The following is a 26,450-nucleotide window of genomic DNA, read 5'->3' as shown; positions in this document are numbered from 1 at the left end:
GGTAATTAGAATGGGCTTTCTTGTTAGTTCTGAGATGCTCAGAAATAAATCAAACGAACAATAATTTCCTGGCTTCATTTGAAGAGTGATTTAGCTAATAATCGACTCTGGGCATTTGGGGAATTCATCAGAAATCTAATCTTTATAGATGGGCAAATGTAGGTGAGTGGAAATGTCATATGCACATGTCTATGTGTTTGATTCTGCGCAGGTTTAATTTGCTTGTTTTATTTCTGGTGTCCTGTTTTATAACTCGGTCAGAAAACCAGAGCTGTTTATTAACCAGTTATACTCGAAGGTTGTTAGAAAGTAGCACCTAAGGCCTTTTTACCTGAATGCCGTTGGCTTTTTGCTCTCAGTCAAGCGCTGGATAACACAAACCCCTGGAAATCCCTGGATCCAAACATGTTTTTATCTTATTTTGATATGGTTTACTTCCACTTCTCCTTTTGCAAGAGGTGCGCCAAGTGTTTTGCTTTCTTTTCGTTAGGGGGCAGGGGCAAAGTTGCTTCAGATGCCTGTGATTAAACTAACAAGCTTCATTTACCCGAAGCTGTACAGGCTCCTTATAGGGCTATCAGAACGAAAATGTTGCGCTGAAGAATGCGGTCCCCCGGCAGACACACGCCGCCGTGCTGGCGTGCTTCTGGGCTCCGTGCTTGTTATGGCAACGGTCCTAGCAACAGCTGATGGTTCTCTTTCTTCCACCGTGGCAGGTGCACTCTCGTCTGCCCTGAAGTGGCTTACGGTTCTTCCAAAGCCGGTGTTTACCTTAATAAAGGTAGCTTTTGTATCGGCCGGAGTCGTCGAGCTCGGGAGCCGCCGTCCGTCAGGGAGTTTGCCGCTCGCTCGTCGAGTCAAGGCCGGGCCGGCGTTCGCCGGGCGGGTGTGTGGCCGTCGCGAGTTGTGGTTGTGTTGCAGCTGCCTGTGGCCACTGCCATGCTGTGCTAGGCATCTGTGGTGTCGCTCCAGCATAGCCTCACGCTCACAGGTGCTCCTGTGTAACGGTACTCTGCTGGTGACCACTGTGCACCGTTTCCCTCATTTTCTCTCTCATAGTTAACTGGTTTTAATGCTAGCACAAGGCCGTGCGGTATAGACACCCTCTTCGCCCTAATGAGGCGCGTAAGAACACTGTCCACCTGTGCAATGCAGCTCGGAGGGTAATGGACTGCTTCTTGCTTGAGAAAGTGGTTCAGTTTTGGCCGTAGTGCAGAGCGAACTTGTTTTGCCTGCGGTATCTTCATCTGTTTGTGCTCAGTACGGTGGGGCCCAGGAGGGGTGGGGTCCACATTTTTTACGCTGCTGCAATGGTATGCGCTTGCAGTTTGTCATTTCCACGTGAAAAACTTTACCATGGCGATCCGTCACGGCTGTAGCGTCTCGAGTCTGAAGCCAGAACGTGAGCTTATAGGTTTGGCAGCAAACAGTTGTTCCTGTCGCATAAGATTCGGGACTCTCCTCCCTAATGGGATTCAACTCTGCAGCGCGCTCCCATGTGCACTCCCTACAGCGCTGCCGTCGGCCAAGGGGCCGGAAGAGACACGGGGCTGCGTTTTAAAGAGTAGTACGGGCAGCCAAACAGGAGGCAGCTGAAACCTGAGCTTGTCCTTTAAGGTCATTCCTGCTAGCTCATCATGAAAAGAAGCTACCAGTGGCAGAAGAATGGAATGTATTTACAGGAATTGGGTATGCACAAGGGCATATGCTGAGCAGAGTGATAATATCAGCAGCGAATCAGAACGTGCCATGTTTCCGAGAGGCACCACGACCTCTGGAGTCTGTGGAGCCTGTAATAATTCTTTAAGCTTGGAAGGGAAAGACACCTGAAAGGGCAAAAAGAGACAGATAATGTTCTTCCTCGGTTTTCCTCAATGGTCCCTAATGACAACCGTTTTCCTCCAGACCATTCTTGCTACAGGAAATCAATCCTCAGGAAAACTGGAATAATATGTTGACCTTTGATGGCTAACTAGATTTTCTCCAGGTGTGAAAAAATGTCAGAGTGGTAAATCATAGTGAGACCTGACAGAGTGCGGTAAAAATTGACCTTAAGAGTTGAACCATTGTGGTGCAGGACTGTGGCTGAAGTCCCTGGAAGGTGCCCATCCAGATTCTCTGATTGAATTGTCCGATGGCATCTCCAGATTTTTGGGAGAAGATGACAATAACTGTGCCATCACGAGCCGGCGTTATTGAGCCAGGCAGGACTGCCCACTTGTAGAGAATTCCAACCAAAATTCAATTCCGAGTGAGAGAAACTTAGAAAAGGGACAGGCTATGAAGTACTGTATTTTGGACTTCTCATATTGGATTTTTACTTTTGGATGGACTGATGGCGTGTTTCACCATAAAATGGCTCCTCACCGTGTGAAGGCCATCTGCCTTTGGATCATCAAGTTCCCGCTTGCCGTCACTTTCAGTGGCAAAGAGAACTAAGGGGTGTGACTGGGCCAAAGGAAACCACTAATACAGCTTGAGAGGGTCTGAGTTTGAAATTAAGATAGAGGTAAATGGTTGTTTTCCAGCACCTTAGATTAGCCCTCTGACCTGGATCTTGGGGTAGTTCTGCTGCTGGATCTACTTTTAGAAGCTGCGTCTATCGACCCACAAGTCTGTCTGGAAAATTCAAATCTGATAAAACCAGGAAACCGTGACTGTAATGGCGTACCAGCAGGCGTGAGAACGAAAGTGTCTTTTAAAAAGCGGACAACAGATGAGGGTAGCAGACGAGAGAGTCGAGGGAAGTGAAATATGAGATGAGAGCGAGAGTCCATTTTCAGGGGAGAGTGAGCGAGAGAGAGTGTGAAGGAGAGCGAGAGGAAGGAAGTTTTGTTCTCCGGGAGTCGGTTCCTCTAGCCCCGGCTAGGCCGGAGCACATGAGAGGAAATGCCACGCATTCCTCCTGGAAAGCTTTTGTCTCTGACATTTTGGCAGGGTTACAGTGGGGAATATTTCTTCTGGGGAGCTGGCCATGCTAATTGCAGGCCCTGTTTTGTGGAGGGAGAGAGAGCGAGCACTCATGCCAAAATCAACATGTTTCTGTTCAGCTCAACAATGTCCTGTTTTCGGGGGGGGGGGAGCGATGGAATGCTCGGCAAGGCTGTAGTTTTCATTTCGCTCTTGCGCTGTGCAGAAGAGAAAACAAAGATTTGAAAAGAACCGACGCCGCTCTCGTCCTCGCAGGCATCCAGCTGTTGCCGTGTCGCACTGCTGCCTGGATGCCCGCGAGGACGAGTGCCGCATCAGTTCTCGAGTTCGGAGATGTCCACTCCCGTTCACCGGCACGTCCGTTCATTGATTACTCGCGGGGGCGGAGTGTAATTAATCTCGGTGGCTGTTGAAAGCAAACAGACCCTCGGCGTTTCTGCCACATGCCGCGTTCTCCTCCCTTGTCTGGGGGACATCTGTCTGTCCTCTCCACCCAAGCCAAGATTTAGAGCCGCTACGGCTCCCCGAGCTCGCCTGTTGAGCCGCCCGGGTGCCAGCGTGGCCCGGCCTGGAACCCAGAACCCCTCCGAACTGGATGCAAACGATAATGAGGTGTGGCTCTGTAACAGGTCACAGGAGCCCGCGAGAGGTAGAAGACTTCGCTCCGTTCTCCTGAGGCAGGGAATTACTGGGGTTATTAAGCCACCATTGATCCCACCACTGCAGCCAGTAGCAGCTCCACCAGAGAAGTGCACCCTATTAGAACTTTTTTTCTCTGAGCTTGCCACCTAGAAAATGGAGTCTGATTCACTTACCTTCGAAATGGATCCTGTCTGAGAGCACGGAATGAACGAGTCTAGTGGCAGCAGCGGTGGGTGTCTGATTATGGCGGGCATTTTGCGCAAACAACTTTATCACAGTGGGGGGAAAAAAAAAACAAGAATAAAAAATTTGTTTCTGATTTTGATGCCTCGTGTGGTAAGCGCTTCACTCACGCACAGGCGCGCTGCTCCGTGCGTCTGCCTTTAACTGTTCCAGAAAGTGCGTGCCCAGAACGTCTTGGAGCTCGTCACTCACCGACACTTAGTCTCCTCCATTTAACTCATTACGAAGCTCTCGCCGCATGGACAGCCTCCACAAGCTACAGAAAAGGATAGTGTCTGATGGCAGACGAGAAAATAACACGGCCATGGGGTATTTATGAAGATGTTTCCTGTCAGTGGAGGCAGGTTTTCGTTCCAAGCAGCGAGCGCACTGCCCTCTTCTGGCTCATTCTAACACAGCAAAAAAACAACAACTAAAAAAAACCCCAAACCGGACAGGGCTGGGGCGCTGTGTCCTTAATTTATGGAACAAAGACTAATCAAATTATAGTTAGTCTCTAATAACAATGTGGCCCTTTTTTGATAATTGGCACCCTCCCAAAAGCATTACCTCGGGGGTCATTACTCTGGTTTCAGATGTAATGCTCTTGGCAGCTGCCCTGGAGAGGAGGCATACAGGACGTGGACTGAGAGAATCGCGTCAAGGTGCTGAGATGTTTCCACCAGCCTGGTTTCCATCAGATGCTTTGGGAGCTTGGCGTGCCAGACCAGATAGCACAGCCAGTGGACGAGTGCTGTGGAAAACAGTAAAAATGCATGTGCTGTTCTCAGTCTGACGACAAACGCGTATATTTGGCCTGAGGTTGATCGCGCAGCTGGGAGAATGGATTATAGGAGAATTCGCTCTCACTTTTAGCTTCAGTTTGTCTAAAGGACCAGCTTACATTCCAGGTATTGTAATATTACCAGGATTTATAGACGCACGCTTATGGGATTGGTCGTCTTTCTTGAGAATGGCTGGTCTTTTTTTTGTTTGTTTGTTTTTTTTATTTTTTTTATGTGACTCACAGGCACATGAGCCATAATAAAAGCATGGAGCAGGTATTCAAACTGGGATTTAGGTGGACGAAAATAGCTCCAAAGCACACATCTTGTTGGCTGTAACATGACCGCAGTGTGGGTCATGTATGTTGGATCAAGCTTTTACCACAATTCACTGGGAAAGTCAATGCGCTACATCTGTTTTTATCAAACAAATCATGTAAATCTGACTTCAGAAAGGACAGACTCAAATTCATGCTTAAATATTTGTCATCATTTACGAGATTTACCAGAATATCCACAGCGTTCAATTGTTTCTATGCGACTGCTAAATCCTTAGCTAGCTAACTAATACGATTCAGGTGTTTATTTTGAGTGACAGCCTCTCTCAGTGGTCATGAAGCTTTTTCTCCTGACGGACAAGCGCCATCACAACTAAGCGGGTACCACTTGTAACCGCACGAGACTGCGATCCGATACCGAGACTATCTGGTACTGCGTCTATCTGCAGGGGTCCCCTCTACAGGCTTTATCTGTAACAGTGACATCTGATCACCCTGTTCTAAAATGCATGGAACATGTAGTCATTAGAAAAGTCAGTGTGGGCAGGCATGACTGTCGTAGACGTTCCAGTAGCACACAGCCGTGGCTTGTTTTGCAGTAGAGCTGCCTGGAGTGCACCTTGACGCACAAAATGAGTGAAGTTTACTTAAAATAGGTTCTTTGAGAGGATGACATTTAGGTCAGCGATTGCCTCTAACTACGGCCTCCTTCACAGAAAGTCACTTTGTCATTTTCTTTCATCTCCTCTCCTTCCCTGTGATTGCTACGAAACTGCTGTTTTTGTAATAAGCTCATTCCCCCCCAACAGTTCTCCCTTCAGGCCAGAGATTACCAAGCGTGGGCTTCTTGGCGAACAGCCGCCAAACGGCAAGTCCGCCGATATTTTTGGGCTGAGGTGTTGTTTGTTTTCTTGCCGGTTGTTAACGTTCAGGGGTCTCTTGACGGGGCTACCGGGGGCGGCTGGGTGTGAAGGTGTGGCGTGGCATGCTGATAAAGATGAATCGCACCAGGGAGCACTCGAGCGTGCCACCCGTTTCTCCTTCAATTTGAAAAGCTAACACGGCGCCTCTCAGGTTAACCGTGCAGGCATGTGGCCCCACCCTCTCGTTTTTCCTGTTTTGTGCGTTCTCAGTCCAAGTCAGGACTTTTTCATGTAAGGAATGATGCGTGGGTTCTCTTTTCAGCGTTGTAAGAACAACAACCCTTCTGTTTCATCACTAAGGCTCCGTATGCTGACGATCTGTCAAATGCCCTTAAATGGATTTCCGTTCACCCTCATCTGAGTGGTCTCGACTTTAATTGGGATACGCCTCTCGGAGCGGAAGACTAAAGCAGGATTTTGGGTTAATGAAAGACTTCTGTGAGCAACATCATTCGTTGGGCCCTTTACGCACGGACATACTCCAGTGTGAATCGGTGTGGAAACACGTAGAGGTTTGCACATTTATTGTTGGCCATTATTGTGAGCTTGCTAGTGAGGAATCGTCCATGTTCACGCTCCGCAGATAAAGGCCTCTCTCAGGGCCTTACCACGTTGATCCCATTTAGCTGTTCCTCAGCAAGGAGTCGGCATTTAATGCTGGTTATGCTTTTTTTTTTTTTCTTCATTTTTTTCCTCGTTTGACCCACAATGTTTGAGGCAGCCTCTCAAAAGGTGAAAGGCTGGATTGGAAAACTCGCACAGCGTACCAGGACGCACTGCCTCCTGTTAACCTGTGACTCCGGAGTGGTAGGCTTGGCCTGAGTGCCCCGCGCACGCAGCGCGGAGAGTCCACAGGCCTGTTTCCGTTTGTTTTGATGAAAGCACACGCGTGGGTTTTGAGTGCCGTGTTGGTGCGGAAGGCTGAGGCATTCCACAACCCCCCTACCGCCCCTACTCCCCCCGAGGGTTAGGGTTTGCTTCAGAAGCCAAAGCTCTAAGCAACTCTGAGGGGGGAAAAAATGGGAAATTTTCAAAAACAAGCGCTTATTGTTTGTTGACTGTGAAGGACCCCAGAGGGTCATGTGGTGTTTTGACTGGCAATCGCACTGCAAGCGAGAGAATCGGAGAGTGCTTGCCTCCCTCCGAGAACATTTCATTGGGGGAAGAAGGGGGAAAAAAAGAAAAGACATTTGTGTGTGTCTGTTTATGAATGTGTTCGTTCTTGAGGAAAGGAAGGAAGCTGTTTCAGAGGAACACAGGATCTCTTGAGCCTGAAACAGGAAGAGGAACTCTGTGTTTCACAGACACCACAAATAGACTGCAGTCCAGACATCAGATATGATTCACTCGAGTAAAGACTTGGTTTCAGTTATTACTAGGCACTAAGAACGGATCACTGCTAATGTTTGTTTTTCACGTGTCTCATATGAAAGGTAAATATTAGAAGTGTTTGTTTTTGACAAGAACCGATGAGTGAGCGTAAAAATGGCAGGTGTAGGGGGTGTTTCGATGCTGGCTGTGCATGCTCGTCATGGGCCTTGAGCTCGAGGTCAAGAGGGCGTGATGCTTGTCACCAAGATTTTGCGCGAGGTCAAGAGGGCGGGATGCTCGTCACCAAACCTTTGTTCAAGGTCAAGAGGGCGTGATGCTCGTCACAGATGTTTGTTCAGAGTAAAGGCCTGTCATTCCTGCTGCTGATTGTATCAGCAGGCTAATGGTTACACATGTGATGTAACCAAATATTCGTCGTGGATCTCTCCGGTCGAGCGTGTTCGGACTTATCGGCTGGAAGACGAGCCTTAGCAGATCTCCTTTGATCACCATGGTTTTCTCCTTTAAAGTTTCATTAAACCCCTCTGCCTCTTTCCCTCTTTCCTTCTCTACTTCTCTCTCTCTCTGTCTGTTTAGTCTTTCCCTTTTCGAGACCTTTACGCGCACAAGCACACGCATGCATGCGGTCGGTGTGCCATCACAGAGCTTCATCTCTGCCGTCTTTTCCAGAGAGGACGTGGCCCAGCCAACAGTGGATGTCGGTGCGGGAAAAGTACAGCATGAGCTTCTGAAAACTGACAGGGGACTGAGACTCAGGTGTAAAGCGAGACGAGAGTGATCCACTCCACCATCCCCCCCACCAAAAAAACAATCCCATTATCACACAAGGCTGTGCGCTCAATTAAATTCAGCCTACAGGATGGAGCCGGGGAGCGATTGACTGGCGTATTGAATTGAAGATCCCTCCAGAGTCTGTAAAGGAAATCCTGTTCGCTCGGAGCGTCGTTGCTGTGCTGGATTCCTGAGGGAACATGTGCAGTGCTGCTGCTCTCCTTGTTTCTCTAACGCTGCCCGTGGCGTTTAGGCAAACGGCGCTCCGAGTGTGATGTCCATCTCAAAGGTATCGATTCACCAAGGGTTGAGAGGCAGACACAAATATAGCGCACACCGAACCGCCGTCGAAAGATTCGTCTGCCTTTTACGGCGCATTTTCGTCCTGAAAGCGGCAGAGCCCTGAATTGGCCAGTGTTTCGTCTAATTAAATTGTATAGCTGAAGAAGCTCTGAGAGTGTCTGTTATTCTAGAGGTGGTTTTCTTGTGATTTATCGAAAGATAAAATCCTCCTCTGTCTCCCACTTAACTGCTGCTCTCCTGGGGCTAGGCAAAATGGCTACCATTTACTTTCTGTTGATTCAACCACATAAAAGGAAGAGCATTAAAAAGTCAAATGGTAATTTTGTGGGGGGGTTTTCTCGCAAGTCCCTCTTGCAGACAATGAGGAAATGACTAATGACTCTGGTTCACACCTACGGTACCTTTCAGGATTTACCATTTAACTGGATTTGATGACGACGAGGAAGGCCAGTCGCTCTATTGCCCAACCGAACTGGAGTTTGTTTTTAAATTATTCTACCTCCATTCCAACCCGATCGTAAAAGAGCTGCTAATGGGCTTACCTCAGGCTAGCCTGCTTATCGGGTACATTGGATGCGGGAGTTTGTGGGAATGCTGTTGCCTTATCTACAGTCATATTTCACGTGAGACTTGCTCATCCCCTCAAAAACAGGGACACAAAAAAAAATTGGCTGACATATAGATGGACACACGTAGGTACGCCCCCCTCTGACGGGGTCCCTTAGCGGCGGGGGGATGGAGGCGTGTGACGGATAGACCTGTCAGAGCACTGCTTATCTGTTTGTCGCTCTTGGCTCTCCGCCGTCCCTCCTCATTGATCTCTGCCTGCCGAGAGGCTGCTGTGTTGGGGCGCTGGCGTGCCGCCCTCTCCGCACGCCCCCTCTCACGTCCCACGCGGCTGCATCCGTCACCCGCTGAGTGGAGAACCCGCCCCCCCATCCGTAGAGGGCAGAGCTGGAACAAGCGCTGCTGAGGCGGGGACGTGTCGGACCGCACGCCTGAGGGTCGTGTCTTGGCAGGACGTAGGGGAAGGGGTCAGGCCGCCGGCAGGTGGGAAGCTCGGACGTTCCGACTCTCCCGAGGTGCTCAGCCGACCTTCACCGCCAGCGCGGTGGGGGTGGGAGTTAGCTGCCGCACATGCTGCCCCCCCCCCCCCCCCACACACACACACACACAAACACACAGCCTCCCCTGTGCGGCCCCCCTACAGGGCCACACGTAGCCCCGCCGCCTGGGGAAAGTCCCTGCTAATTGCCTCCGAGCAAGCAGGCCTCCGTGGGATGCAACCTGTTTATGATGCTCGCCGAGCTGAACAGACAAAGGCTGACGGAAAACACCGCGCTCCCGTGCTACTGCGTATGAACCCGCGCGGTTCAAACCCGGGTGCGCCCCTGCACCGGCACGCGCTTCCTCTACGCGCTGACATCTGTCCGTCTTTGTCTGAAGGCTGTTTTCAATTTGGGGCGGCGTTCCTTTGAGCGAGCAGGAATATAGGACATTACAGAAAAGAGTGGCCAGCGCCAGCAGCGCAACGAATTCCCACAGCGCTCTGTCGTCACAGGCGACCGGTTTGCTCTTGACAGGGAGGCTTTTGACGAGGGAGAGCTGCAGCAGGTCTTAATGTCGCACGCCGCAGCAAGAATGCAGCGCGCATGAGCTCCAGGCCGCTGACCTGCGCTTCATACATGTTCCTGCATGCATGTCTTTGCGCATTTCCGTGCACGTTTGTGTATGAGGAATTATAAAGGTGTTAACTAAAAAGCTTTTTTTTTTTCTTTCTTTTTTTTTAACAACTGTTCAAAATATGAACAAATGTGCTTGGACTCCTGAAAAACTCGCTTTAAAAAAATCAGTCTCTTAGGGTCTCTGAGAATAATGGAAAATTGCAGCAATTATGCGTTATTGGTCACAACATTTTTCTGTCACATTCAGTGGGAGAAAATAAGACAACTTGGAGAGAAAGCGGGGAAATGGTCTTACTTTACTAAAATCAACTGCTGCTCTGGGTAACATATATTCCTCTGTACATGTACCGTATTATTTCATGTAAAGCTGTACCCATGTAATTTTTCTTTTCTTGTCTTTTTTGTCTGTTATGCCATTGAAGTTGCCAGTATTTCAGCTCCGTCTTTCTCTGTATCGGCAGAATTTCTCCGTGAAGCAGGACTCAAGGCTAACGCACCTTGGTAGGCTGTGGAGGTGCCATTCGGTGACGGTGTGGAAAATTCCTCCCTACCTTTTGAATTCGGAGCCGCCGCTTGTCCGTGGAAAGGCCCGCCGCGCCTCCCGGCGTAAGGTGGCGACAGCGAGCTTCCGCCTTTGCAAAAAAAGTCGCGCGTGCAATCGTGGGTCGACTTCCGGCTCCGCCGCGAGGACTGGGCGGGCTTTGATCGGTGTTGAGACAGAGAGGTTTTCCGCTGCAGGAGGCACAGGGTGGCTCTCTTCTCTCCCTGCTTTGCGCTGAGCAATCTTCCCCTCATCCCAAGCTCAGACAGCATGGCCTCGATGGTCTAGAGGCTCCTTGACATGGGTTTTCATGAACTGGAAGCTTGTGTGCATTTGAATACTGAAGATTAATGTTTGATAAAGACATTCACTGATTAACCGGGTCGTGACGTATTTGTTGAGGTGGTTGCAAGGGAGTGCGTATGAGAAACACGATTACTGAAGCGTTTGGTGAACAAATGTTTTCTGCTCGTTGGCACAATAGCCACAGAAGTGGCAATGGTACGTTACCCACTAATCTTTAAATCTGAGTGGGTCTGATGTTTGTCTGATTGTTTTGGTACTAGTTCACTGTAACCTGGTAGGTGGTCAGACGTGGACTAAAAGTTGCTGGATCCCAGAGAACCTGGAGCAGGTTCTGATACTAGGAGAGGTAGTTGATGACTTTGATTACCTGGGTGTGTGTGCGTACAGTTGGTCATATATTGTCTCAACTTATCAGTGTGGGTCATAACACCTTTCATATTACCTGATTCAAGAACATGGAAAAATTAAGAGAACAGAACAAAATCTGTGGGGAAAACAGGGTACTTTGAGGTGCATTATGCTAGTGGAGGAGAGTAAGTTATTATCCAGTGGTGGGTTCATTTTTAGCCAAAATCTCCTACTTAATAGAGTGATATTGGTCGGACAATTTGTATGAGTGCTGTTCCTACGGGCAGAGAAATTGGATCTGAGGAGACTTATTAATGCAATGTTTTATTTAATAGATTAGGCAGAATGCCGGAGAGAGTTTAAAAAGAGAGAGAGGGAGAGTGTGTAAGGGAGACAGAGACAGACAGACAGACAGAGAGAGAGAGAGAGAGAGAGAGAGACAGACAGAGAGAGAGAGAGAGAGAGAGAGAGAGTATGAGTGTGTGAGGGAGTGTGTGTGAGAGAGAGAGTATGAGTGTGTGAGGGAGTGTGTGAGAGAGAATGAGAGCAAGAGAGAGAGGGAGAGTGTGTAAGGGAGAGAGAGAGAGAGAGAGAGAGAGACAGAGAGAGAGAGAGAGTATGAGTGTGTGAGGGAGTGTGTGTGAGAGAGAATGAGAGAGAGAGAGAGAGAACATGTGAGCTAGAGAGACCAATGGAGAGAAACTTTGGCAGTGTACATATAGAGTCATAGTAGTTAGTTAATGCACCTAATGTATTTCAGTTTATTAAGCCCCCAGATGGGATTGTATTATGATAAAAACAGTTCAGGGTAGGAATTAATTTGTTTGTTTGTTTCTTTTCCTTTCAGAGTTGTTGTTCGCGTGAATGTGAGCGGGTATGTGCCGCGCTACTGTGGAATGGGGGGGCGTGTCCGGGAGAGCGAAAGAGAATGAGTGATTGACAAGCAGATGAACCTATGAGCAATTTAAGCTCCGCTTTGCGCAGGAATGTTAATAAATGCGCAAGCACAAACACGTGCGCGCTTGTGCACGCGCACACATCCAAACCTGTTGCATGTAAGCCCCTTTTCCAAGCGTCCCCCGTGGAAGTCCTGGGCCGTGCTCACTGCCGCACCGTTTATTAATACCTCAGCCCAACACGTGTTGGGAAATAATTTGTGGGCCCCGGGCGCACGGTGTTCCGCATGAGTGTGTGCATTACAGGTCGGAACGACGGCAGTGCGACCCTGCAGTCCGTGACGGAGTAATGCACCGCACGAGCACCTCGAGGACGGTCCGAGGAAAGGAAGCCTGCCCCGATGAAGGAATAGGAGGAGATGGATGGATGGGGGGTAGAGACGCGGAGAGGGAGAGAGCATGTATAAGGACAGACGCGGTCTTGAACAGCAGGTGTTATTTGGAAAGGCAGGTTTGATTCATGTTGCGCTCCCTCTGGAGGCTTCAGGTTATTGTTAGAGTGGAGCAGAGATCTAACTGGCATTCAAAGCAAGCGGGGTTACGTGTGATCTCCCCGCCAGCCAGCGTGGAGGCTCCGTCCGTCGGCCTGCCTTATCGGGCTGAGACGCTGCTCCCAAAGCCCCTGCCAAGTCTGCGCAGTAAAATTGGCCCTTATCAGATTTAACGATGTGCAGATGAGATGTCTGGGGTTGCTGCTGCCTGGTTCGTCACTCTGATGACGAATCATGCCACACGTTGCACGTCTCCTCCAGCAGCTCCCGCCGTGCTGGCTCCGTGCCGGGGCTTTTTTTATTTTTTGGCCCTGGTTTTTTTTTCTTTTCTCTTTTTCTTTTTCCTCGTCGACTTCGACATGTCACGGCCGAGCCGTTCTCGGAATGCTTCTAAGGACGCGTCGGCCACGTTGACCCGTGACACCGCGTCCAGCGGCCGCCTTCAGACCCGGGCTTGGGGTGGGAGGTGGGGGTTTGTCTCGCCCGAGAGCACGCGCATCTGGAGCTGGTGGGTTGTCTGTACGGTGGTTGCGGGCCTGCCTTGGGGGACGCGGGGCTCTGGAGCCTGCACGCGGAGATGAGGTCATTAGCTCCACGCGTCCTGCTTCGTTGTACCCCTTATGCCCCCCCGGGGTCCCGCCGTGTGATGTTAGAACCACGCTGATCTTTCCAGTCATTCCTCCACGTCGGTTGACACTTTCATCTGGACTACAGCCTTGTTACTCATTTCGTTCACTTGGATAAGTGCATTCATTTGCTATTCCAACTGAAGCACTTGTCTTCAACCAGCTCATTTCATCTGAGCAAAGTTGCCTTCACACACACACACACACAGAGACATACACACACACACTCACTATCTCACTGACTTTCTCTCCCACACATACACACACATTTCTTGCTGTGTTTCTTCTGGCTGTTCCTCAAAGCTTACAGAAACTCACCCAGACAAAGCAGGCTAGATGGGAGAGGGAGAGGGAGAGAGAGAGAGAGAGAGAGAGGGAGAGGGATGGATGGAGGGAGCCGGAAAGAGTGCATAGGTGGGTGTTAGCCTGGCATGGTCAAAACGTGGCCCCTCCTACCACGTGTGGGCGGAGCCCATACCCTGGGGCCGAGTCCCTCTGACAGCAGCCCCTCCTTCCTTTCACCTCCCCCATCCCTCTGTGTGGAAGTCTGTTTGCTGGAACTTTGTGAACCCAGCCCAATTCCCAAGCTTCCACCAGGAGCGGTAGAGTCCTAATCCACACGATCCTAATACACCCCTCTTGGCACCATCGCTGCGCCACAGCCGGAAGCCGCTGCTGCAGAACACGTTTGCGCCCTGAGCGTGGAGGCGGGGCGGGGTGGGGCTGGGGCGATCCGCGGCAGCGACGGCACTCGCGCTCCTGTTCCCGGCCGCCCTGCGGAGTCGGCATCCAGCAGAGCGCGGGACGTGAGCGCGCCTTCGCCTCCCCTTCCTCTCTCGATGCAGGCGCGCTTAATCCCTGTAAGAATTTGGTTTCAGAACCGTGCTAATCTGATTTCATGTCCGAAGGAAAAGCACGCTTCAGCCAGGCCTTGGAGCTCACGCAAAAGGCCAGTCGACATTAGAACGGTCGGATTGTCGTGTTTGTCGGCGTGCCTGCGGCGCCACAGTTGGACGTTATTTAGAGAGGTGTGCATCTCGGCATTTCGGTGGTGGCGCGCTGCGCTTCACTGTTCGGGTGTTGAAGGAGGAGATACCGTGGGCGTTTTTTTGTTTTTTTTTTTTAAAGAAAATTTTCTCATTGAACAGAGGAATGTTGAAAACAGATGGGGGTGGAGCTCCGGCAGCCAGCAGAGAGCTTTGCCCGGCACGTCCCACCCGGTCCGCCATCCCCCCTCGTACAGTTTTCTGGAAACTGAAGGTTTTTAACAGAAATGAAACTTGCTAATCCGTCTGGTTCCTGACGAGCCCCACCCGTACACACACACACACACACACACACACACACACACACACATGCACACACCACACGCATAGCCTCAGCAAGGCTGTATTAAATAACACACAGTAAACCTGGCAAAAGAGTTGTTTAGGCAGATGCCAAGAGACAGACAGACACAGAGAGAGAGACAGACAGACACAGAGAGAGAGACAGACAGACACAGAGAGAGAGACAGACAGACACAGAGAGAGACAGACAGACACAGAGAGAGAGACAGACAGAGAGAGAGACGGAGTCTTCAGCAGTAATGTTCCCTAACACACACGTCTGCATATTTCTCTTCTCAGCGTGGTTGCCATAACTCCAGTATGACGCTTTGATCTATCAGTATTTTTGTGGCTACTGACTGAAATAAGAAGACGTGTGGGACTCGGCACTGGCTGTAGATTTTCCTGGTTACGGTCATCGTTTTGCAAGCTTTTCTGGAGCAGGTGCAGAATGAGACAAAATGAAAACTAGATTACAACACGCCCTGGCGCCACACTTAACTAACGACTTGTAAGCAGTCCTACGTTAGTGGTGAGCAAGTGTAGTGTGGCGCACCCATTAAGCGAGCAGTCTAGGCCGTTAGATGCCAGGCTGTGTTTTGGAGCCCAGAGTCTGCCCTCTCTTCAGCTTTCGTCTTCTGTTTGTTGTTGTTGTGGTCTCATGCTGCACGTGACGGGCAACGCAGATGTGGGAAGGGTGCAGGAATTGTCCCTGCATCTCACGCCCACACCCTCACTCGGCTCCGCGCGGCGGTCACCGGGATTGGCTCTCCACGGCGCACGCACGTGCAGCAGTGGGAACATTAGCATGATGGTACATGCGGTGAGTCTGCCACGGGAGAAAAGGGGATAAATCCACCAACTGTGTGTGTGTGTGTGTGTGTGTGTGTGTGTGTGTGTGTGTGTGTGTGTGTGTGTGTGTGTGTGTGTGTGTGTGAGGGAGAGAGCAGAGCTCCCTGGATGTCTTTATGCAGATCTCCAGGCCGAGCGAAGTCTGACAATGAGGGTGCATTATTCATGTGCACTCCCACGTCTGGCTGCCTAAGCTGGCTGTTCACTGATCTCCACCTGACTCTGGGTCAGGGAGGAGCAGCTGCACCTCCCTCTCCTCCACTCACGCTGTCTCCTCTTATTCTCCTTTTTTTTTTTTACTGTCTCCTCCCCTGTCTGGCTCTCTCTTTCTTCCTGCAGCTCCTTGACATCACAGCTCGGCCAGTTTTCTCTTTCTCTTGTTTTGTCCAGTGTAACAGGTCTTTTGCGCTATCTCTCTTTCTCTTTCTCTCTTTCTCTCTCTCTCTCTCGCTCTCTCTCTCGCTCTCTCTCTTTATCTCTTTGCTGTCTGTGTTTGCCTTTCTTTCTGCCCTGTCTCACACACAAAACAGTCCGCGGAACTACGGCAGCGGCCCGGGGAGGGCATAGCCGGGCCTCCGCCCCGTGGAAGTGGGTGTGTTTTTCTGCTTCTTCTTTTGTTAATCGCTATTCTTTCCACACATTTGCCCTCGACATTTGCTGCTCCTGTATTCCACAGACAGGCAAACTGCAGAGACAGAGAGAGAAGACTGACGCATTTATGAGACCAGCTGTCAGCTCAGTGTCACCGGTGTCAGAATTCCTGCTCCTACAGTGGTTACTGCCACTTAGAGGAAGACTTTGTTCTTGCTGGTGATCCGAGGTGCAGCGTCCCAGGCAGTGAATTTCCTGCTCTGCTCTGGCTCCAGGAGACAGGGCTGGAGGTTCTTGGTGGGTCCTTACTGTCGTCTGGCTCTTCTTGTGCAGTGTGCTCCGTTACAAGTATTCTGGAGTTTGTTTGTTTTTTTTCCCTGTACGCTCAACAGGTGTGTTTCTCATTATGGTACCCATTAAAGAATGTGGCTTGCTTAAAACCAGCTTGAGGCCACTAATGATGTATATTGTTATATAATAATACGTGTGTGTGTGTGTGTGTGTGTGTGTGTGTGTGAAACTGGCCAGGCCTTTACTATAAACATATGTGATGAAATGTAATTGTTCTAAAGAGCAATCTAGCCCCCATGACTTACGCCAAGGTCCCTCGTCCGCGAACATATGGAGACTCTGAGCAGACCATCGCTGACTTATTGTTGATGCAAAGGTTGTATCAACTGCAGTTTCTGTCCGTCAAGGGCCAATCCGTCATCGTCTAGCCATTCTGTGAACAGCAGAGATCTTGCTGTTCCTTGCTCTGTTTTGTATAGCCTCTCCTCCCAAATTCGCCACGCTGGTGCTCAAGCCCCTCCGCTTGGAAAAACAGCATCCACTGTCCGAGCTGGTTGGGGGGGCGGGGGAGCTTCTCCACTTCAGGGGCAAGCGAGGGAGCTCCGGGTCGGTTGCCAGAGAAACAAGTGATGAGGAGAAGAAGGTTGCCTTAGTGACAAGGGGTCAGAATGGGATTTGCTGGCGCTGCTGGAGAACGCTTCCTCGCGCTCTGTTTACGTGAGCCGCGGTGTGCGCACTCCATCTGCATGTTCCTCTGGTCACGCTTCAGAAAAGGACATCAGCCTCTTTTGAGGTCTTTGGGAATTCTCTCACCTGCACCGTTTATTCCTTGGTTTTCTGGAAAATGGCCTCGGCCCAGTGCAGTTCTCACTTCATGTGCGTGCACGCTATAATCATTAGCACCGGTTTTGCAGTGCACGAGGTCGTCAGCTGTATCGAGGCAGTGGTTTTCCGACGACCGTTGGAGGGAGCTTAATAAATCAGGCTTTACGGCACTGTATACAGGAGATGATGTCTCACCAGAGACAGTCACTTCTTAGAAAATGTAGCGAATTCCCTGCGTTGGTTGCAATCGCTCTAAGTGCTTTTACCATAAAAGTATGTGCTGTCATAATTTCTTTGAGGCTCTCTAGTGCCGTGTTTGTTGGTGTGTGTGTGTGTGTGTGTGTGTTAGCACTCTGTGACAGACCAGATTAGCAGGGATGTTAATGAGTCAGTGGAGGGCCGTTTTGGGGCTGGCCTGTTCTCATCTCCTCTGGCCTGTTCTCGTCTCCTTCTTGCCCCACCCAGTTGAAATGCGAGGAGGAGGCGCAGGAGTGGAGTGGAGGCTGGCTGCCTCGCTCTCCCTCTGCCCAGGCGTCGTGCTTTGCAGTGCTGCGCTGGAGAAGGGCCATCCATACTTCTCTCAGCACACCACTGACTACAAGAAACACAAGTGTTGCCTACTTAAAATCATTATTTACTTAGAACCTGTTACGTGCCTTGGGTGCTATAGTCTTGTATAAACTTGTTTCTTGTCTTGTTGTTGTTGTTGTTCTTTTTTCACCCTTTATTTTGATGAATATTCACTGAATGTCCTTGTTTTGGGTTTTCTTTATCTAGACCGTTAATGTTGTGACAGCGAAACAGATGGCCAAGATTACAGCTCGTGTGTTTGTGAATGTTTGAGTGGCACATAGTAAATTAGGTTCATATGATAAAATAACCTCCTTCTGACTGCTGTGGTCTTTTTGTGAATTGCCTGCAAATCCAGAAGCCAGCTGGAAGAGAGAAACCCTGTGCATGTTTGTCTGGGTTTATTCCGTGGGGGCCTCTCACTTTCATTCCCTCCCTCCCTCCCTCCCTCTCTCTCCTCCCCTCTCTCTTCCCAGTAAGGGCCCCGCAGCCCGCTGTGGTGTCGGTGCCGGCCCGCTGACCGAGCACGTCGAAGGCGTGAGGCGCCTTGGCTTCCCTCGCCGTACGACGCGAGGCGCCCCGGCACGGTCTGGGCAGCTGCCGCGCCGTGCCCGGTCCTTCTGTGTTCCATTACTGAGCGAGACGGCAGTCTCCCTCTCTCCGGCAGCGCGCTGAACCTCCACGTAACGAGTTCCTCGTAGTGTTGCCGACGCTGGGATGATGGCCGTGGCCCTCGCGTGGTCGGCAGGGAGCAGCTGTCGTCATTTTAAAAAGGAAAAAAGCACGGGAGAGAAGGAGGGAGATCGTTGCTTCCAAATGAGAGCTGCTTCACAAGGGTTGTTCAGTGCGCCGTTCTCTCTCTACCCACACGGTGCACTTTTTCATCCATGTGCCATTAACAGGTCTGAATCACCTCCGAGTCCCCGCGCCAAAATGACTTGGGCACAGTGCCGTCATAACACATCGTACACTTACTGGGCTGTGCGTGTGCTTGCTGTCCATGGCGTGTGCCATGTCCTGCTCGCAGACCAGATAAATAAGGGGAATAAGAGCTCGGGACATTACCCACAATCATTCAGTGGTAAACAGGCTAAGGAAGAGCCGGTGGTGTAATGCGCTGAGAGGCTTTTGCAGGTCAGCGCCGGGGCCTGCCTACCATGTCCACGCACGGGAACAAATTGATCAAATTGATTAAAAGTCCCTCCACGGTAGTGCATCAGCAAGAAATGGAACATATAAAGGCCAGGTGCTGGTTATGTCTGACGCGAGTCTGGAAGGTGGCTTCAGACCGGGGGCCGGAGCACATTACGGCCGGAGCTGGGAGGATGGTCTGAGAGCTTTCTGGCAGGAGAGTGTTGGAATCAGACTTTTTCCATTAACATAGATGCTCATTTGACTGGGAGAAGAACCCGCTCCAAGTACTCCCGGCCGTTCAAACGCACAAAGCAATTTTGTCTGAGGGGGGAAAATGGTGCTTGTAGTTCTGCTCTCTTTTTCAGAATTTATTTTTAGTTTATTGGTGGATTTTCACATTATAAACAGGAATTGTTTTAACACAGAAAATAACATGTATGATAAAAATCAGACACAGTGCAGGTAAATACACATACAGGCGTATTATACATATTACAGTAAATAGATAAATGGGATCTTCCCTCACTTTCCCCAAAATCTTTCATCTTCATGGAGTAAATTGCGAAATAAATACCGTTAGTTTTAACAGGTGGTATTGAATACTCAAAGGAGCAAGATTAAAAGGACAGCTGAATGCGAATTCTTAACAGAACACCTGAGAAGAACCGGACCAGTAGTTACAGAGAGATGGGCGAGACCAGCACGTACAGTTTAGCGAGGCGGGGACTTGTCAACCCATGTCAGATACGGGATTAGTATCAGGATCGATTTGTGGAAGTCCAAGTTTGGGCCGTTGAGTGCAGTGTTTGGATTGGATTAGACGGATTAGACCACGTTTGGCACGCGTAGATGAAATGTATACCCCGAGAAGAATATCCTCCCATAGGATATATTTAATTTTGCCACCTATATGGGAAGGATGGATATTGGGAGCCTGTTTCCCAGACAAAGCTAAGAACAAATCAACAACAAACAACAAAAAAAAACAAAACAAAACAACTACAGACATCTTGGGATGTTAATTTTAGGTGAAATCTATTTGAAGGATGCACAGGTGCCCTCAGCATACAATTCCTTAAACGATTTTATGCCGAGGTTTGACCACGTGTTAGAAAAAAGCCCCATTTGTCCGAGCAGGACAGAGGGAGTGATTTTTAGATATATGAGCCTGTAGTGAAAAGGTTTGAAGTCTGAAGCAGCATCTAAATTGGTTCCAGATTTTGAGAGACGGCTAAGATGAAATGTGTTTGTAGTACTCTGAGCAGTCCAGGCCATCGGCGATGTAAACCAGAGTACAAGATAACCGAGAGGAGGAAGCGTGGAGCCTTAACCAAGCTGGGTCACAAAGCATCCTGTCTGCCCACAGCCAGTATTGAAATATGTGGAAATATCATGAAATATTATTGTCTGCCCAATACCGAAAGATCCAATTTGATAGGGCCGTGCTCACCAACCACTCTGCAGGTATACTTTGAGCATTATTGTGTTCTTTTTTTATTTCAAATAAATACTGAGATAATCCTGTCGAGTTTTTGTTAAAAAAAAAAACAGTTTTGGGATAAAGATAGGAATGCAGTGAAATTGGAAGGAAAATGTGAGCAGGATAATCATTTAACCGAATTAACTCGACCAGCTACAGATAAAGGGAGTAATGGCCAGTCTCTCCTGTTGTCTTCTAGTGAGGAGAGGTAATAATATACTCGGCATACAAGACTTTGACATTAACTTTTTTTTTGTTGTTGTTGTTATCGGATCCCCAGTCACCTGAATTATTCTGAATGGTGTTCTGGGAATTGTGGGTATTTGCAAGCTGAAGCATTCAGAGGGAAGAGTTCACTCTTCAGCAGGTAGCCCCAGATGAGACCAAATGCGTTAAGAACACCACCTGGAGATGTTTCAGGCCTGGGAACATAGAGAAGACATATGCGTCAGGTGCTACCTGCTGCTCAGTGCGGTGTCCGATCACTCCAGCGATGTGAGGGTGAGATCGAAGCGCAATAGCAAGGGGCTCGACGGCGATGGAGAAGACCAAGATGGATACCAGGCAACATTGTGCACCTAAAAAGAGGGACCCAGTTCAAGTGGTTGTTATCCGTTCTGACCGATGCGAAGCGGGGAGGAGTTGATCCAAGAAGTTGATCCATGCAACGAACGACTCGCCAAGGCCCAGTTTCTCCGACATGCATACCAGATCGCCCCCACCCCACGGGCCCTCTCAGCAGGGCAGACGTGACCCTCCAAAGCCGCCCATGGCTTGCGGCACCTCCCGGGCTGTAGACCTGCTTCTCTCCGCGCGCTAAGATTTGTCGTGATTGCTCGTGTGCTTCTTTTGTTCTCCCACTGCCGGCTGCAGTGTTTGGGCTCTCCTCGCTTCATCTTTGTGGGTTGTTTCTAATACCGCCTGCGTTTCCCGGGAGTCGAGTCCTGAGCTGAGTACGGAGCGTTAACGCGATCCCCGCTCTCTCTCGCTCCTTGTCTGGAAAACGTGACGGGCGCTCTCCAAATGACCCCTAAACACGGCACTTAACTGCGAGCAGCTTTTTAAACAGAAGATGTCTTTTCACTCCTCGTATTGTTTGGAGGCATTATGCTCTCTCTCTGTCTCTCCATCTTTCTCTCTCTCTCTCTCCCCTGTATTCTTTCGCTACCCTTCATTTGAAGTAATTACCCTCTCTTTCCTAGCAGAGGAGAATCTCCACCGAGGGCTCCGTTCTTCACACATCAAAAAGGAGTAATGGTCCGTAGTGCCTCCACATAACAAATGCGTTTCATGCATTAGATGCAATTGTCTTTGGGGGGTGTTTTGTTTTGTTTTTGTTTCTTTTTTTCCATAGCTAAATTCACCCCAGGAATTCACACACAGCGTTCACACGCCGTGGGTTTACGAGCCAGTGCGCTGGTAGACTGACACAAGCTCCCCAATCTCATCTGACTTTGCTTCGGCCTGCGACCTCCCTAGCACAGTTTCCCCTCTCCTGACTTCTTCTGACCGGATGCCTGAGGCCAATGAAATGGTGCGGCTTGGCGAAGCCACTTTGACCTCCCGGGGGCTTGCCTGGCTGCAGGCTCCGCCCCCTCTCACACCGTCAGGTCAGCATGGGCGGGTGGAGATGACGCCAGCTCCGCCCGCTGACATTTGCCGCGGACCCTGTCCGCTTGGCTCTTTTGGTTTTTATTCTCCTCATTTGCTCGCCGCGTTCTGTTTGTCTTCATCCCTCACTCCTTGGTGGTGGAAAGGTCAAACACAGGCAGCTGTGTCTTGAATGTTGAGGTTGGGCTCGTAACGACGGGCACCTCGACCCCTGCAGATGGAATGCCGGTTAATACGTTGGTGTCTGGCAGACTGGGCCGTCTGCTTGCTTGGGAGGAAGTTGAAAACATTACCCTTACGTACTGGCCAATAGGAATACATACAAAAGGTGCCCCACAGAAATGTATACGTATACACACATAAATATGTAAATGTATATTTATTGCCCAACGTTTACTCATGTATGTATGGTGATATGTTGTTCTCCCATCATGCCTGGAATGTTTATTACATTGCCTGTCAGTAATGTCGGTGCACCCATGTTCCTATTAGGGCAAAACTCCGTCGAGCGGTTTCTAGCATGCCAAAGCAAATTTCGCTAGCTGACATGTACTGGAGAATAAAGTGATTCCGACTCTACTTCTGAATATGTTTAAACCATGTGTGTCAGCCTCAGCCAGACTCTCTCTCTCTCTCTCTCTCTCTCTCTCTCTCTCCCTCCCCCTCTCCCAGAGGAGAAGCCCGACTGTTCCAAGGCCAGGTGCGAGGTGCAGTTCTCCCCACGCTGCCCCGAGGACTCTGTGTTGATTGAGGGCTACGCCCCTCCGGGCGAGTGCTGCCCGCTACCCAGTCGCTGCGTGTGCAGCACCGCCGGTTGCCTGCGGAAGGTTTGCCAACCGGGCTACCTCAACATCCTGGTGTCCAAGGGCTCGGGCAAGCCGGGCGAATGCTGCGACCTCTACGAGTGCAAGCCGGGTAAGGGCGGGCGAGTGGGCGTCGGCATGCGCAAGCCCCCTGGGTCGAGCCTGTTGGCCTCGACATCTCCACATGAATTTAGGTGTATAATTAAAGCGCTATGTGCGAGACAGCACACTTTTTTTCCCCTTAGCAGCTATGCGGTTTCCACATGTGCCAGATCCTCAGAGGGGAGCCACAGATGTCTGTCTCTGTGTGTGTGCGCGTGTGGTCACGTAGGCTGGCTGTTGTCCTGGCTGTTGTAATACACAGAGTGATGGACACGCACATGCTGACCTTGTCTCCGTTTGGGGTTTCCACCTGACCCTGTTGGCCACTTACATGACAGACACACATCATGCATGTCCCTCTCTGAGGGTTTGATGGAATGTGTTTGAGTGCTTTGTGATCAAGTGTGTGTGTGTGTGTGTGTGTGTGTGTGTGTGTGTGTGGTGGGGGGGCAGTGTTCAGCGTGGACTGCAGCACGGTGGAATGTCCTCTTGTCCAGCCTCTGCAGTGTCCGGCAGACAGCTACGAGACGCAGGTCAGGCTGACCGCAGACGGATGCTGCACTCTGCCCACCAGGTGAGACCACCCTACACACACAAACACACACACAGCTCTAACAGGCAGGACGGTGGTCCTGAAGTCTCCATTAGGCATGTGTGTGAGTCGGGCTTTAAAGCACTGCAGTGCCGGAGTGTTTTCTCTGCCTTTTATTTACTGTGGTTTTATAGAGCTTATCAGAAATCAGCACTGCACATGAAAGCGTCCGTGGAACAGACGCTCTCTGCTACCTTTGATGTTACTGGCCAGCAGGTGGATGACATCAGCAGTGTGTTACATAAACAAGCTTACTAGCATTTCTCTCTCTCTCGCTCTCTCCTTCTATTTCTCGCTATTTCTTTTATCTCTCTCTTTCTCTCTCAGATGCGAGTGTTTGCCCAGTGCCTGCACCTTCCCACAGTGCTCAGAAGGAATGTCCCCCCTGCTGGTCTCCCGTGGCAACGGCACGCCAGGGAAGTGCTGCGACGTCTTTGAGTGTGCCAACGGTAAGTCTCGGCGTACGTTGCACGCACTGGGTGGGGGAGGGGGGTTTGGGGGCGCGGAGACGTCGAGGCCGAGAGGCGAGGTAGCCTGGAGAAACCCGCCCTTACGTGAGGGCGGGCGGTGGGGTAGTGCGTGACCCGTGCAGGCGCGCACGCTAACGTTGCCCCGTGTGACAGTGGTATCCAGGAAACACGGGCGTCGGTGTGCTACGGGCTGTGTTTGCACAAAGAAGACTGAGTCGGGAACAGATGTTTTTTGTTGTATGTTTTTGTTTGTTTTGAGGCTTTTTTGGATAGTGCCTTACTGCTCTGTGCCTCAGTGCCTGGCTTTATTTAGAATCAGATCTGGCCAGTCGCATGACTCACTGAAGAAAAACGCCACAAGTTTCTCTTAAATCGAGCCCCGCGCTCTGCCCCAAGAGGACGTTAGCTGTTGGTGGACACGCGCTTGCGTGGGCCGTCGCTCGGCGTACGCTGCTTTCTACAGTTCAGGGTTAGAGGGTGATGAGGGTGTGATGAGCAGCTTGTTAGGGCCAAGTGTGTGTGTGAGGAAGTGCGACTCGCAGAGACACACTCACTGTAGGAGCCGGAGCGTGATCACAGTGACCTGCCATACACACACACACACACAAACACACACACACACCAAACAGCCTTGGGTTTCAGTGATGGGGAAAAGAGAAATTAACAGACAGATTGAGACAAAGAGAAAATGAGAGGGAGGAAGGAGAGAAATGGGGAGAGAGAGAGAGAGAGAGAGAGAGAGAGAAGCAGGAAGGGAGCCAGAAGAAAGGGGACGGGTGGATGAGAGAAGAGCGAGAGAGCACGTCTGTGAGATGAGAAGGAGACCGTGGGAGATGCATCCTGAAGAAGCCAGAGAAAATTAGTGTTATATCAAAGTGGGATCTGCGGCACGTCAAGCAGCCGGAGTGCTGGGTGGTTGGTACCTCAGCGCAGGGACTGCAAGCCCCTGAACAGCCCCGGGAAAGAAGAGCTGCATGTGGAGACTAAAGACTCACAGCAGCGTACGGAGAAAAAGACGTATGTGGAAAAATGTTTATGGCCTTCCCCACAGGCATGTCTGGCTTTCCTGTTTATCCCATAGTAATGTGCCCCAGGCGTGTTCTGCAGGAGAGAGAGAGAAGGAGGGATGGAGCGAGTGTAGGATGTGTAATAAGTGTTCTGCATCTGATGCCTGGCAGATTAGAACAGCCATCAGCGTGCACCGGCTCACATGTACGTTCGTGAGAACACGCGCACATGTGCCTCTCGGCGTGCAAGGAGCTGCAGGAGCTGCCGAGGCAGGAGGAGCGTCACCTCCTCTGGAAATGGCCTGAGCCCGATGGCTGATTGGAGAACAGAGAGGCGGGTGCGTCAGAGGCCCGAGAACAGAGGCACACCAACCGAGCATCTGGTTACGGCGGCTTCGTCCAGGCTCGATTAATGTTCCGCTGGGGGGGAGGGGGGTGCAGGAGGCAAACTCATTGTCACAGGCGACGGCCAATACACGGAGCGATGCGCAGTGTCCGCACTGCTTACATCTTCGGCCGTGTCGGTGCACCTACCCACAATCCCACGCGTCTCCTCCTGATACCGGGCCGCTCGACGCTGAAACGAGCGGTCGTGGGGCACAGGAAGCAGGGTTGCTGGGTAACCTCCGGAACCAGTATAAGCTCCGGTGAGATCCGCTCTCTCAGCCTGCCCGTGGTGCCATGGTCGGGTTGCAGTGGTAGCTGGAGCTCTGGAGGTGGGATTGGGGGTGGGCCGCCTTTTTGCCCGGGTTCCTGCTGCGCTTCCGCCCACCCAAGCCCTCCGTATCTGCCACGCCGTCTCCAAACAAACCACCGGCTAGAGGATTCTATCCTCGACAGATGTTTGCTGGAGTGTGGTCATGTCTGCACACACACACACACACACACACACACACACACACACACACAGAGTTGTGCGTGGGGGCGTGTGAGCATTCAGACGGTATGTTTGTTCAACAGATTTCTTTTTCAGACAGTGATGTCACCCTACTGGACCGGAGATAAGGGTCTGTTTAGCTTTGTCTCTCGGGAAACGCCTCCCTCGCGCTCCCTTGTGTGGGCTATGTCCCTCTCTGCTGCCCTTTCTCAGGCCCCGGTCCGCTAGCTCCCGTTACCGCCGGAATCATGGCGTTCCACGTTCGTCCCGCTCCCCTCCCGGAGTCCTCTGCTTCTGGACACCCCGTGGCTTCTGAGAAGTGGGGATAATGGTATTTACGAGGGGACACGCGAGCACTGCTCGGCAAATGCCACAGAATCACAGCCTCGGTTCTTCTCACTCTGATGTGTTTATGCGCGACGGATTCGGCGTGTTATTAGCGATATTTTTAGGAGCCCGATTCTTTGTGCACTGACACCACCACACCCACAGCAGATACACACACACCATTCCACCTGCCAGTCTGTGCTCACCAGGCCCTGCTTTACACAAAAGCCTGGTCATTACACTAATGTTTGCTCAGAGAGGGGCTGTCATACTGAAGAGGATAATTGGGGGTTTGTCTAAGCCTCTCTATCGCTTATGGGCTGAAGGTACAGTATACAGACCTGTGAAATCCCAGTTTCATGCTCTAAATTCTTTTTCCTGTCCTCTTGAGGAGATTGCCTTGGTGGTCTCGGTGAATCCCAAATATGTAGCGGTCCTTTAAGCATTTAG

At 50.7% G+C, this 26,450-nt stretch overlaps 1 protein-coding gene and 1 long non-coding RNA gene across 5 annotated transcripts in view; both read left to right on the top strand.

Moving 5' to 3' along the window:
• Nucleotides 1–26,450, top strand: part of crim1 (cysteine rich transmembrane BMP regulator 1 (chordin-like)) — a 57,927-nt gene that overhangs the window by 7,574 nt on the left and 23,903 nt on the right. For all 3 annotated transcript variants that reach the window (XM_081721022.1, XM_081721023.1, XM_027004800.3), the window contains 3 exons: nucleotides 22,495–22,737; nucleotides 23,181–23,301; nucleotides 23,647–23,768. In XM_081721022.1, coding sequence (XP_081577148.1) covers nucleotides 22,495–22,737; nucleotides 23,181–23,301; nucleotides 23,647–23,768 — 486 coding nt within the window. The remainder of the gene's footprint in view (nucleotides 1–22,494; nucleotides 22,738–23,180; nucleotides 23,302–23,646; nucleotides 23,769–26,450) is intronic.
• LOC145659325 (uncharacterized) lies at nucleotides 1,350–22,372 on the top strand. Of its 2 annotated transcripts, none has more exons than XR_014125434.1 (3): nucleotides 1,350–7,214; nucleotides 7,690–15,908; nucleotides 15,997–22,372. It is a non-coding gene; the product is annotated as an uncharacterized LOC145659325 (long non-coding RNA). The 2 variants fall into 2 exon arrangements; XR_014125435.1 differs by having other exon boundaries at nucleotides 1,350–15,908; nucleotides 15,997–16,208; nucleotides 17,493–17,514.

The sequence above is a fragment of the Electrophorus electricus genome, chromosome 10, assembly GCF_041902795.1.
Source record: "Electrophorus electricus isolate QZ-2024a chromosome 10, ASM4190279v1, whole genome shotgun sequence".
Taxonomy (NCBI): domain Eukaryota; kingdom Metazoa; phylum Chordata; class Actinopteri; order Gymnotiformes; family Gymnotidae; genus Electrophorus; species Electrophorus electricus.
This window is presented reverse-complemented; position numbering and strand designations above follow the sequence as displayed.